General features: G+C 39.2%; 1 protein-coding gene across 3 annotated transcripts in view; it reads right to left on the minus strand.

Annotated features, from left to right (window-relative positions):
• Positions 1–15,090, minus strand: part of LOC110139303 (PABIR family member 1-like) — a 62,102-nt gene that overhangs the window by 43,257 nt on the left and 3,755 nt on the right. For all 3 annotated transcript variants that reach the window (XM_070464229.1, XM_070464228.1, XM_070464230.1), the window contains one exon: positions 8,712–8,790. In XM_070464229.1, coding sequence (XP_070320330.1) covers positions 8,712–8,790 — 79 coding nt within the window. The remainder of the gene's footprint in view (positions 1–8,711; positions 8,791–15,090) is intronic.

Raw genomic sequence — 15,090 nt, forward strand, 5'->3', positions numbered from 1 at the left:
AGAATCAAGATTGCCAGGAGAAATATCAATAACCTCAGATATGCAGATGACACCATCCTTATGGCAGAAAGCAAAGAGGAACTAAAGAGCCTCTTGATGAAAGTGAAAGAGGAGAGTGAAAAAGCTGGCTTAAAGCTCAACATTCAGAAAACTAAGATCATGGCATCTGGTCCCATCACTTCATGGCAAATAGATGAGGAAACAATGGAAACAGTGACAGACTGCATTTTCTTGGGCTCCAAAATCACTGCAGATGGTGACTGCAGCTATGAAATTAAAAGATGCTTGCTCCTTGGAAGGAAAGTTATGACAAACCTGTGAGGTGAAAGTCGCTCAGTTGTGTCTGACTCTTTGCGACCCCATGAGCTATACAGTCCATGGAATTCTCTAGGCAGAATACTGGAGTGGGTAGCCTTTCCCTTCTCCAGGGGATCTTTCCAACCCAGGGATTGAACCCAGGTCTCCCACATTGCAGGCGGATTCTTTACCAGCTGAGCCACCAGGGAAGCCCAAGAATACTGGAGTGGGGAGCCTATCCCTTCTCCAGGGGATCTTCCCGACCCAGGAATTGAACTGGGGTCTCCTGCATTGCAGGCAAATTCTTTACCAACTGAGCTATCTAGGGAAGCCCATGACAAACCTAGACAGCATATTAAAAAGCAGAGACATTACTTTGCTGACAAAGGTCCATCTAGTCAAAGCTATGGTTTTTCCAGTAGTCATGTATGGATGTGAGAGTTGGACCATAAAGAAAGCTGAGTGCTGAAGAATTGATGCTTTTGAACTGTGGTGTTGGAGAAGATTCTTGAGAGTCCCTTGGACTGCAAGGAGATCAAACCAGTCAATCCTAAAGGAAATCAGTCCTGAATATTCATTGGAAGGACTGATGCTGAAGCTCCAATACTTTGGCCACCTGATGTGAAGAACTGACTCATTGGAAAAGACCCTGATGCTGGGAAAGACTGAAGGCAGGAGGAGAAGGGGACAACAGAGGATGAGATGGTTGGATGGCATCACTGACTCAATGGACATGAGTTTGAGCAAGCTCCGGGAGTTGGTGATGGACAGGGAAGCCTGGTGTGCTGCAGTCCATGGGGTTGCAAAGAGTTGGACATGACTGAACTGAACTGAAAAGACAGGAAGGAATTGGTTTAGCTTCAGGCAAAGGTTCAGAATTTCCTAATGGGAAAAACTTTATCCAGGAAATCCTGAGAAGACTGCCTGACTGAAATTGATGACATCAATAAGGATACAGTGTGAAATGTCTGTGGAAGGTAGGGTATGAAACTGAGCTGAGCTAGATAATTATAAGCCACAATAAAACTTTTAAATTGAACAAAATACGGATCATATATTGGACTTGGTTGGTCTTTTAGTAATAACTTGGAAAATTAATTGTAGAAAAGGCATTTAGAAGAGAATTCTCCCAAAGGTTAAGTACTATAGGTAGTATATGCAAGGGAGTTGCTTCAGGTAATTTTTCTATAAGAAACTAAGTTTTAAAGTGAAATAGTTTCCTGAGATGTCAATAAATGTCACTGGTATCTTTCGTGTATTAGTAAATTTCCCGTTTTGTCATTCTCTCACACTTTAGGGGGGGAAAGTCCTTGGGAGGAAGCAAGTGTACCAGCACCAGAAATGGTGTTACAGGGCAGGGTAGGAGTGGGAGCGGGGGCCTGGGAGGGTGCTGGGTGAAGCTGATTCCCAAGTGTTATCTCTAGTGAAGGAATTAGGACAGGAGGAACCATCATGTTTAGTTCCATTTAAGAGAAACAGAAAACTAATATTGCAAAGACATTAAATTTTTAAAATGCTTAACTTTCCTAGGTTTGCTAATTTTAACTTATTTCTTGCTAGAGTTACTAGAGATAAAGCACTTAGAAAATTCTGAACAAGGGTTATATGCTATGTTTATGAATGCCTCTGCCTAGTTCCCCAAACAATTTAAAACGGGTTATGGAGATACTGAACATGAACTGAATGTAGAGCATAAAGCAGAATAAGGAATGTATTACACACTCACAACCACGTGGGCCATGAATTAGATTTAGAGTTCGTAGTTGCCAATGTGTAGAGCAAAACCAAATCAGGTAAAGAAATGTTGGTAGCCATCAAATTAAAGCAGACAAATTGCTCAAGTAAAGTCCAACTGCTCCCTACAGGAAGATGAAAAACTTTTCCTGCTTCTGCTGAAGTAGGGGGAGGTGGAGATGGAGAAGACAGAGCTGTACCAAGTTTAACAGAGAAGAGAATTCCTAGTGGAAGAGTTGGAAACAGGCATGCCAACCTCAGAGGTTTCAGGGGATACAGCAAAGGGGTAATTCGTGGGAAGACATAGTCTCCATAAGCAGAAGAGGGCCTCCATTACTGCTCATCAGAAGTGGGGTGGAGTGTGACTTCCCTGGTGGTCCAGTGTTTAAGACTCCATGCTCCCAATGCAGGGGGTACAGGTTTGATCCCTGATCAGGGAACTAAGATCCTGCAAGCTGTGTAGTGTGGCCAAGAAAAGAAAAAGTGGGGTGGGGTGGAGTGATTTCCTGACAGTGGTGAAGAAAATTTTGAGCTTAATTAAGAAAATAGTTGTGAGATAGCAGATTTTTACAAGGTTTGTACATATACATCTCTATTTGTGTGTTAAATGGCACCCATAATTCTTTATAGCTCACAGCTTCCCTCATAGCTCAGTCAGTAAAGAATCTGCCTGCAATGCAGGAGACCTGGGTTTGATTCCTGGGTTGGGAAGATCCCCTGGAGAAGGAAATGGCAACCCACTCCAGTATTCTTGCCTGGAGAATCCCATGGACAGAGGAGCCTGGCAGGCTACAGTACATGGGGTCCCAAGAGTCAGACATGACTTAGCAACTATAGAGAGAGATAATTATAAATGCCCGCAATCACCACATTTTTTTTCTAAAACACTGTTCTGCCTACATTTTAATACGTTAAAATCAGTGCCAGATAAATTTTTTTAATTGTGGTAAAATACACATAAAGTTTACCATCTTACATTTACCATTTTTTAATTGTACTGTTCAGTACAATTAGTGTTGTTAAATAAGTACATTTGTGTTGTTATGTAACCAATCTCTAGAATCCTTTTCATCTTGCAGACACGAAACTCTATAGACCCATGAAAGAACACCGCCCTCAAGCCCCTGGCAAACACTATTCCAATCTCTGTCTCTAGGAATTTGAATACTCTAGATTCCTGCAGCACCAAATTTAGGGACAGTCTAGTATGAGACTTGATCCTTAAACTTAAGTTTCATGCATTCAGTAACACTTTTTAAGTACAGTTGACCCTTAAACAACATGGGTTTGAACTGCACATGTCGATTTATACATGGATTTTTTTTCAATAAATATACAGCTGGCCCTGAGGGTTCCCACTCATGGGTTCAAAACAACCACAAATTGCAAACATTACACAACCTGTGGCTGGTTGAATCTGAGGATTCAAACCCTTGGATATGGAGGGCAGGCTATGGGACAGGAACATACTCAGATTTTGGTATTATCTGCATCATGGAATCAACCCTTACCCCCAATGGATACCAAGGTACCATTATATTTTCAAAACAGTATTTGTATTAGGAATGATTTTTCTATTTTGCAATGTGATATATTAGCTAGAAATGAAAACATCTCTATTGTTGATAGTCTGTGAAAAATATTCAAATAGTATAGAAATACATAAGGCAGAAGTAAAAATTTTCCCACAATTCCATGCTCCAGAGATAACTACTAATAATAGATTGATATATATCCTTCTTGACATCTGTAAATATATAGAAGATCATGTTATACATGTGATTCTGAACCCTGGGTTTAAATAGTAGGTACAAAGGCGAGTGAGGCTGCTCAGAATGGTAGAGTGGAAAGATGGAAGAAACCTGGGCCTCTGATGACATCACTGAGCCACTGAAGTAACCAACCCTGGAACCTCCTTTCACAAAACTTCTTGTTATTTGATATAATAAAGGTCCCTTATTGTTTAAGACACTTCTAGTTGAATTTTGTTGCTTTTGCCCAAAACATTCTAATTATAATTTCATTCTCCTAGATAATTCAGCCTATCTATAGTGAAGGCAAATATATATCTCCATGAATCTTATAATGAGGTAATACTTGGAATAAAATAAAAGCATATGCATAATGCTGTTACAGCAAGCTAAACCAATAAGCCTTGAAATTCTCATCATCAAATAAGTTAAAATGACTTCAGTTCTGCCAAACCCAATCCATTGTACAAGATGGTTTATTTTAAATATGCATGATATTAAGTTGAACCTTATGGGAATTAAGAGCCTAGAAACCCTAAGGAAAATTAGGCATTTAAAAAATGCCAGGTACCTAGTTTCTCTACATAGGTACTATTACTAATAAAAAAAAACATATTTAATGAGCATTTAGCAGTATTCTTGCCTTTAGAATTCCATGGATAGAGGAGCCTGGTGGGCTACAGTCCATGGGGTGGCAAAGAGTTGGACAACTTTCACTTTTAGTAGGTATCATTGCTGTGCCAAGTGTTTTACACTGATTGATATACTCACAACAAACTTATGAGGCAGATGCTATTATATTCCCATTTTACAGATGAAGAAATTAAGGTGCAGAAAGGATAATCTGTCCCCAGTTAATCAAGTTCATATGTATAGTGCCATTTATAGGTCCTTGCCTCTCAGTCATATTTTAACCCATTCCATTCTGGCTTCTTCTACCCTTTTCTTCACTGAACTTTCTTTCAAATAAAAGTTCATGATAAGCTCCATTTTGGTAACTCAAAAGACACCTTTCAGTCTTTATCATGTTTAACCACTGTTGTTTTCTGTGGTTTTTCATGGTACTACTCTCTCCTGAGTCTACTCCCATCTCTCTGACCATTCCATCATAGTCTTATTTGGTGGAGCCTTTTCTGAGATTGTCAAAAAAGCAAGAGAGTTCCAGAAAAACATCTATTTCTGCTTTATTGACTATGCCAAAACCTTTGACTGTGGATCACAACAAACTGTGGAAAATTCTTAAAGAGATGGGAATACCAGACCACCTGACCTGCCTCTTGAGAAATCTGTATGCAGATCAGGAAGCAACAGTTAGAACTGGACATGGAACAACAGACTGGTTCCAAATCAGGAAAGGAGTATGTCAAGGCTGTATATTGTCATCCTGCTTATTTAACTTATATGCAGAGTACATCATGAGAAATGCTGGGCTGGATGAAGCACAAGCTGGAATCAAGATTGCCAGGAGAAGTATCAATAACCTCAGATACGCAGATGACACCACCCTTATGGCAGAAAGCAAAGAAGAACTAAAGAGCCTCTTGATGAAAGTGAAAGAGGAGAGTGAAAAAGCTGGCTTAAAACTCAACATTCAGAAGACTAAGATCATGGCATCTGGTCCCATCACTTCATGGGAAATAGATGGGGAGACAGTGGAAACAGGGACAGACTCTATTTTGGGGGGTTCCAAAATCATTGCAGATGGTGATTGCAGCCATGAAATTAAAAGATGCTTACTCCTTGGAAGGAAAGTTATGACCAACCTAGACAGCATATTAAAAAGCAGAGACATTACTTTGCCAACAAAGGTCCATCTAGTCAAGGCTATGGTTTTTCCAGTAGTTATGTATGGATGTGAGAGTTGGACTATAAAGAAAGCTGAGCGCCAAAGAACTGATGTTTTTGAACTGTGGTGTTGGAGAAGACTCTTGAGAGTCCCTTGGACTGCAAAGAGATCCAACCAGTCCATCCTAAAGGAAATCAGTCCTGAATATTCATTGGAAGGACTGATGCTGAAGCTGAAACTCCAATACTTTGGCCACCTGATGCAAAGAACTGACTCATTTGAAAAGACCTTGATGCTGGGAAAGATTGAAGGTGGGAGGAGGGGACGACAGAGGAGAGGTAGTAGGATGGCATCACCGACTCAATGGACACGAGTTTGAGTAAACTCCGGGAGTTGGTGATGGACAGGGAGGCCTGGTGTGCTGTGGTCCTTGGGGTCGCAGAGTCAGACTGAGCGACTGAACTGAACTGAAATGAACTGAACTTTCTGAGATTGATTTTTAAAGCTTTTTCCTATTCCTCTTCTTCTCTTATACTCTGTCTGCAGGTCATTTCATTCATTCCCATAGCTTCAAATAATGATTTATTAATGATCCTAAATGTACCTCTAGCCCAGATCTCTATCCCAAGCTTCAAACTTGTATATATAACATTTCCACTTGAAGATATCAGAGAACCTCATACTTAACAAGTCCAAAACTAAACTCATCTTCCCCTCTAAATCTACTCTTCTGCCAATGTTCCATTTCTCCTTGGTACCACTATCCCATCAGTTGCCCAAGTCAGAGAGCTAGCAATCATCTCTGCCTCCATTGTGTCCTACTCTCCATCGAATCTATCACCAACTGATCCTACTTTTCAAATATCTCATGGATCTTCCCACTGTCACCACATTTGTCCAAGTTACTATCAGCTGTTTGCCAGAGTTACTACAGTTGCTCCTCTGATCTTGTTGCATCTACTTTTGTCCTCTTCCAGTCTACTTGCTACTCTGAAGCCAGGGTAATCTTTTAAAAGTGCAAATTTGATCACAGACTTAGATTGGTCTGTGATTTGGTCAATCACAGACTTAGAATTCTTCAATGAGTTTGCATTGAAAATAGGATAAAGTGGAAAATCTTTCCTTTTTTTTTTTTCTGGCTGTACTACATGGCTTATGGGACCTTAGTTTCCCTAACCAGGGTTTGATTTCAGGCCCTGGTGGTGAAATCCTAACCACTGGACTGCTAGGCAATTCCGAAAGTGCAAAATCTTTAAAATGACTTTTAAGGCCCTACAAGATTTTTCACAAGTTTACATCTCCAATGTCATTTCTCACCATTTCATCTTTACTTTCACTCTAGCTAGAATGGATAGAGGAAGAAAGATTTGTTTAAAGAACAGTTCTAATTTTCCCCCAATATACTATTATTGCATTTGTGGTAATAATGTTGAATATCATTTTATAAAAAGGAAAGTGCTCAGTTTTAAGGTTAGAAAGCAATATTTTAAAATAGAATCCAAGCTATAGCATTTCATTAAAATGTTCTATAGCTTCTATCATATTAAATTATATGAGAAATATATGAATAACTGTATATCAACAAAGCAGATAATCTAAAGGAAATGGACAAATTTCTTTTTTTTAATGGACAAATTTCTAAAAATACACAAATTACCAAACTAACTCAAGAGGAAGTATAAAATCTCAACAGACCTGTTAACAAGTAAAGAGAGAGAATCTGTTTCCAAAACTTCCCAACAAAAAAAAGTCTACAGCCAGATAGCTTCACTGGTGAATTCTATCAAACATTTAAAGAATCAACACCAATCTTAATAAAACTCTGCCAAAAATATAAGAGGAGCAACATTCCCTAACACCTACTATAAAGCAGCATTACCCCAATATCAAAGTCAGCAAAGATATTACAAGAAAACTATGGACCAATATCCCCTATGACTGTAAATGGAAAAATTCTCAACAAAATAATAGCAAACCAAATCCCATAGTACATTAAAAGGATTATACACCAAGACTAAGTGGGATCTATCCTAGGAATTCAAAGGTGGTTCAACAAAAGAAAGCCAAAGTAGTAAATCATATTAACAGAAAGGAGAGGAAAAAACAACATAATCATCTGAATAGATGCAGAAAAAGCCTCTGAAACAATTCGACATCCTTTGATGACAGAAAAAAAAAAAAGACTCAGCAAGCAGGAGTAGAAAGGAATTCCCCTAACATGAAAAAGGGCATTTACCCAAACCTTCAGCTAATATCATACTCAATGATGAAAGACTGAAAACTTTCCACTTATGATCAGGAATAAGACAAGGATGTGTGCTGTTTAAGACAAGAGAGAAGTGGTGGTTGAATAACATTGTGAATTCACCAAATGCCCCTGAATTGTAACTTTAAAATAACTATGTGCTATATGAATTTCACCTCAACAAAATGATTCCATGGCTGATTCATGTCAATGTATGGCAAAAACCACTACAATATTGTAAAGTAATTAGCCTCCAATGAATAAAAATAAATGGAAAAAAATTTAAAAAAATAAAGAAAGAAATACAAACTACTATGTATAAAAAAAAATTATTCCTAGAGTGAGACATTTATTCACTTTGGCTTACTGACATACAAGCATATTTCCTATGTTTACAGGATAATTAGTAGATGAGTTATCATTTAGAGATGGCATTATAACACCATGAAAAACAAACTATATTTTCAATTCAAGATAAATATGAGATAAAGTCAAACCATAAGCCTGAAAATTACCCTTGGAGAACTTACAAATTTCCCCCTCAAAATCGGATTGTTCTCTTAAAAATTGGAAGCCAGATGGTTTTATATATAAAAACAAACCTCAATGTGAAATCCACGTGGGATTTAAAGCTTCGTTTTCCTGCAGCTGCAGCAGCTGCACTTACATAACTGCAGTCAGTGTGATTATTTTTCCTTCACTAATGTTTAGAACAATGTTTCTCAAAGTGGAAACCTGTTTAGAAATGCAAATTCTCAGGCCCCACCCCAAAACTCCTGAATCATAAACTCTGGGGTTGAGGGCCAGTAATTTGTTCTAACAAGTCTTTCAGATTCACACTCAAATTTGAGAACCACTGGTTAACAACAATAGCACACATCTATAAGCATTTTCTTACCAGACTGTGTTGTATTATACATGTTGCACTGTTTCTTCGAGTTCTTATTGAATCAGATTGTAACACTTGTGAATTATCACTAAGAAGAAAAGGAAAACATTTGTCATTTAAAGTTCATTACAAAACTGTTTTTAAAGAAATAAGATTTCAAATCCTTAAACAACATTGCCATTGATGTAAATATCTTCTTCGTGGAGACAGCTGTGCAGATGTAGAAAATAAAACATGCATGCGCACACACACACACACAAATCCCTAGTTGACTGAACCTAAACAAGTGTCCATGTAAGGTAAGGAATTCTCAAGCATGCCATTTTACCTCTAATCATGCTACCAAGAATAAGTATAAATTATTGTGGCCTTAGAGATACATCATTTTCTGTGTAAACCTGTAACCAATTTAAATTTGTGGCTGCTGCTGCTGCTGCTAAGTCACTTCAGTCGTGTCTGACTCTGTGTGACCCCATAGATGGCAGCCCACCAGGCTCCCCCATCCCTGGGATTCTCCAGGCAAGAACACTGGAGTGGGTTGCCATTTCCTTCTCCAATGCATGAAAGTGAAAAGTGAAAGTGAAGTCGCTCAGTCGTGTCCGACTCTTAGCGACCCCATGGACTGCAGACTACCAGGCTCCTCTGTCCATAGCATTTTCCAGGCAAGAGCACTGGAGTGGGGTGCCATTGCCTTCTCTGTCATTTGGCCTACCCAGCGTTAAAAATGTTTTTTAATTAGCTGTGCACACTTGGAACAACTATGGAGATTTCACATAAAGAATTTGGATTCCAGGTTTCTGGCTTCTACTGAAATTTTGCAAGATTTTGCCACACTGGGTCACATTCCCCCATGGCAACAATGTACTAAGCTGAGCAACCACTGCCTGCTGAAGACATTCCTAGTTCCATCAGCTTTGAAAGTGCCTACTTAGCCAGCCTTGACCTGATTAGAGCTTGCGACCCTGAAGAAATCTTTTCCTATTTATGTTTTCATTTTGCTATAACTTTAGAAACATTTTTATTTTATATTGGACTCTAGTTGATTTATTTCTTATTTTTTTCTAGTTAATTTAGAATGTCTTAGTTTCAGATATACAGCAAAGTGATTCAGTTATACATATATATATATATCCATTTTTTCAAATTCTTTTCTCATTTAGGTTATTATAGAATATTGATGAGAGTTCCCTGTGCTATACAGTAAGTCCTTGTTGGTTGCCTACTTTAAATACAGTAGTATGTTGTTATAACTTTTTTTATTTTGAAACTAAGACTCACAAGAAATTGCAAAAAGAATATAGAGGGTCCTTGTGTACCTTTCATCCAGGTTTCCCTAATGATAATAAAAAACTATCTTTAACATGTTCTTTTCCACCCCCTATATCCAATTCAGTGCCAGTTCTTTTAGGTTTTACCCATAATTTTTCATGTCCATCATGCTTTCCAGGTTCCTTGCTAAAAACCAATTCAAAGCATTCTTACTTTTCCACCGACTCTGTAATAGTCTAATTGGTCAGCTCACCTCTGTTCTTTTCCTACTGCAATCAGCTTGCTCTCCTGCTTACCACTTTCAGTGATTCTCTTCATTGCCTGCTGAATTCAGTTGCATTCTTTAATATAACTGTTGGGCTTCCCTGGTGGCTCAGATGGTAAAGAATCTGCCTGCAATGTGGGAGACCTGGGTTCAATCCCTGGGTTGGGAAGATCCCCTGGAGGAGGGCATGGCAACCCACTCCAGTATTCTTGCCTGGAGAATCCCCATGGACAGAGGAGCCTGGTGGGCTACAGCCTATAAGTTCACAAAGAGTTGGACACAACTGAGCAACTAGGCACACACACTATAACTTTCAAAGCCCTCCACAGTTTAGCTCCACAGACTTTTGGATTTCATAGACTAGGAAAATTTCAAAACAAAATCTTGGCACAAACACGCAGTTGCATTTTCTCTTGCCAAGTAAGGTCATTTAAAAAAAAATCTCATCAACTACCATCATTTCATTTATAAAAGGGCATTTTGTTATTTTAAAAAAAAGCAGGACTGACAATCTGAGTAATATACAGTAATGCCCAGGAAAGTATGCTGTATTTAACTTTTTAAAACCATGGATTTGGTAGAATGTCACCTGGGATCAGCACTGGTCAGTAGGTAAACATTTGGGAGCCAGTGATCCCGGCAGAGTTGACCAGCATTCTGGAATACACCTATACTTTCCTACTTCCAAGCCTATTTCATGTTCTTGAAATGCTATTCAGTTACCTAGCCCCCTTTCTTCCAGTCTGCTTCCTATCAATCTAATTGTTAGGACCCATCTTAAGTGCCATCTATCCAAGAAACTTTCCTGTATTCCTCACCAATCCTGCTGTCATTTCTAACTCCCTTCTTTTAATTACCCTAGCACTTTCTTTCCCTTCTAAGCACAGATCTTATTCGACCATACATTTAAGTCTTCTCAGTATTCACTTTCCCTATTAAAAGCTTATGGAGCCTTGAAATACATCTTTGCAGTGCAGTAATTTGCAGTAACAATATTTTTGAGAGGATATGTATATATGTGTATTTTTACTTCCTTTCCCAGTCATTTTCCCCTACAAGAACAGGAATATATTTTAGCAGTTACTACTAGGAAGTTGAAGGGCTTCCCTGGTGGCTCAGAGGTTACAGCCCCTGCCTGCTATGCTGCAATGCGGGAGACTTGGGTTCGATCCCTGGGTCGGGAAGATTCCCTGGAGAAGGAAATGGCAACCCACTCCAGTATTCTTGCCTGGAGAATCCCATGGACTGAGGAGCCTGGTGGGCTACAGTCCATGGGGTGGCAAAGAATCGGACATGACTGAGCGACTTCACTTTCACTTTCACTATGAAGTTTCAGGGTCACTAATGGGTTGCATATTTCCACTGTCTTTTGCATGTGGGAGGTAATTCTTTTTAAAAAAAATTTTATTGGAATATAGTTGATTTATAATGTTGTGTTAGTTTCAGGTGTATAGCAAAGTGAATCAGTTATACATATACATGTATCCACTCTTTTTAGATTCTTTTCCCATATAGGCCATTACAGAGTATTGAGTAGAGTTCCCTGTGCTATACAGTAGGTCCTTACTAGTTATCTATTTTATATATAGTAGTGTGTATATGTCAACCCCAAACTTCCAACTTATCCCTTCCCTCTGCTGAGATAATTCTTAAGGCTGACAATTACACTCTCCCCTAAATTTTTGTCTGCCAATTTTATTTAATAAGACTATAACTGAAAAGTGAAAAAGCTGGCTTAAAACTCAACATTCAAAAAAAATAAGATCATGGCATCTGGTCCCATTACTTCATGGCAAATAGAAGGGGGAAAAGTGGAAGCAGTGACAGATTTTCTCTTCTTGGGCTCCAAAATCACTGTGGATGGTGACTGCAGCCATGAAATTAGAAGATGCTTGCTTCTTGGAAGGAAAGCTATGACAAACCTAGACAGTATATTAAAAAGCAAAGACATCACTTTGCCAACAAAGGTCCATCTAGTCAAAGCTATGGTCTTTCCAATAGTCATGTATGGATGTGAGACCTGGACCATAAAGAAGGCTGAGTGCCAAAGAATTGATGCTTTCAAACTGTGGTGCTGGAGAAGACTCTTGAGAGTTCCTTGGACAGCAAGGAGATCAAACCAGTCAATCCTAAAGGAAATCAACCTTGAATACTCATTGGAAGGACTGATGCTGAAGCTGAAGCTCCAATACTTTGGCCACCTGATGCAAAGAGCCAACTCATTGGAAAAGACCCTGATGCTGGGAAAGATTGAAGGCAAAAGAAGAAGGGCAGCAGAGGATGAGATGGTTGGATAGCATCACCAATTCAATGGACATGAACTTGAGCAAACTCCAGGAGATAGTGAGGGACAGGGAGGCCTGGCGTGCAATATAATGAGATAATGTTTAAATGATCAGTAAGCAGCTCTGTCTAAACTGCACTATATTTATGCCAGTTACATCCCTAAAGCAATAACTCTTCATGACCATTATTCTTCTTCCAGGTTTGTATTAATACAAGCTTATTAAACCAGTGTGCATATGCTCAGTCTCTTTAGCCATGTCCATCTCTTTGCGACCCCATGGACTGTAACCCACCAGCTTCTCTGTCCATGGGATTCTCCAGGCAAGAATACTGGAGTGGGTTGCCATGCCCTCCTCCAGGGGATCTATATGGTTGATAAAGCCTGTAAAGGTCCAGACAGTAAATATTTTGGGCTTCGTGATCCATACAATCTTTGCTGCAATTACTCAACTCTGCCACTGTAGTACAAAGTGGCCCAAAGATAGTAAGTAAACAAGGGGGTGTGGCTATGTTACAATAAGACTTTATTTGCAAAACCAATCAGTTTGGCCCCCAGGCAATAGCTTGTCTTTCAAACAGAACTAAGGGCATTGACAGTTTAAATGTAGGGTCAGACTGCTGCTGCTGCTAAGTCGCTTCAGTCAGTCGTGTCTGACCCTGTGCGACCCCATAGACGGCAGCCCACCAGGCTCCTCCGTCCCTGGGATTCTCCAGGCGAGAACACTGGAGTGGGTTGCCATTTCCTTCTCCAATGCATGAAAGTGAAAAGTGAAAGGGAAGTCGCTCAGTCGTGTCCGACTCTTAGCGACCCCATGGACTGCAGCCCACCAGGCTCCTCCGTCCATGGGATTTTCCAGGCAAGAGTACTGAAATGGGGTGCCATTGCCTTCTCCGAGGGCCAGATTAGCAGTATTTAAAGAGGGAAGGCACTGGCAGAAATCCAAGAACTTAATCTCTAATTCTAATAAGGGCCTAATAAGGGCCAGAGAAGTAGAAGAAAAAAATACCTTTAAATAATATCATTGACACCAGTAGTGAAGTCAGCCACCTCGAGGGGCTAAAGATAGAATCAAGAGGTTCAAAACTTTTGACATTGATATTTTTATTAATACAAGATGAGTACAAAACTGTACAGGAACTTAAGAAATAGTGATGTTTACATTAAAGAGTTGACATTTACACAACAAATTCTGCAAATGCTGGTGCAAGGGAGACGGAGAGTCTTTATACATAGTTAACATCAAGCAAAATTAGAAAAGTGCTTGAAAGAAGTGCAACAATATTTAGTAAGCTGTGAAAGAGGCAAGGCAATGAGTATGAGAGGCCAACTAAAATAAAGTGCAGTGAGCAGTGGACATACTCCACTGAAAAGACTCTGCAAGAAAATGAATGCAACTAAGGCTCGGTGTAATTCTGCTCAAAATTGTTCTTGTTGATTACATACTAAGCTTGTCACAACAGGACAAAATATGCCCTCAGATCACTTGGACAAGTTCCTTGACCTCAGGCATGTCATCTATCATTCCTATGCTACTTCTTCTTGATAGACAAGAGTCCCTGGACTTCGTCTATCTTTCGGGTTAATTCCTACTAGAGAAATATGCAACTGCCCTTCACCTTTCTGTACAAAACTTCATGTCCAGCATCAGGATCTTAAGCTGTGGGGTTCTACACTGTAACCATGCTCTAATATAATAAAAATTTCTAATCTTTTGCAGAACAAAGCAAAGTATGAAGGGATAACTGTGATCACTCTCTTTGTTCCCAGGACTTTGAGGATTGGGAAAAGGGACCTGGTCAGCTGCCCCCCACCCCCTGCCTCAGCACTTAATATATTAAATAGGATCCACATGTTCCTGCAAATATATATCCTCCATCATCTACATATTTGTGACTTGTTTATTTCATAGAGCTTTTCAATAAAATGAACATTTCCAAGCATTTTCTTCTACTAGCAGAGTGCACCCATAACAATTCATTTATTCACACAACAGTATTTAAGAGTAGAATCCTGAATTTATAGCATGTTCTTGTTCTCAGTACAACATGCAGAGCTGTCCCCAGCCCTTATTTTTCTATCTGCCTATTTTAAAAGGTAATGTATTATTTTCAGATCACTCTTAGTTTGTTTTTCATTTTGTTAGAACATATTCTCCCTTAACTCAAAAGACCAGAAAGCTGCATGTATTTAATTAATCAGTTTAGATATTGATTAGTAGTGGACAAAGCACTAGCTTAGGAGTCTGGAGCCACAGCTTCCTAGTACTGATCGATTACTGACTATGACATCTTGGAGATAAACGGGCCTGTTAGACCATACATTAAACAAGGAGGGTAGATCTGGTCTCTTGAGTTCTCATCTAACAGTTGTGAATTACAGCTATCAAGTAGGATGATGCCAGCAAAAGGTGAGGTGCAAACTTAATAATTTTGCAGTGAATGCATTTTCCAGACATTTTTACAATATTGAGAAAAACTTATGATACTGGGATGTGAAACCCAAGATCTCATTTTAAAATTCTATTTTAAGAAATAAGGTTGAGTCAGGCCAGATCTTTGGATATATGC

The sequence above is a fragment of the Odocoileus virginianus genome, unplaced genomic scaffold (genome assembly GCF_023699985.2).
Source record: "Odocoileus virginianus isolate 20LAN1187 ecotype Illinois unplaced genomic scaffold, Ovbor_1.2 Unplaced_Contig_21, whole genome shotgun sequence".
Taxonomy (NCBI): Eukaryota; Metazoa; Chordata; class Mammalia; order Artiodactyla; family Cervidae; genus Odocoileus; species Odocoileus virginianus.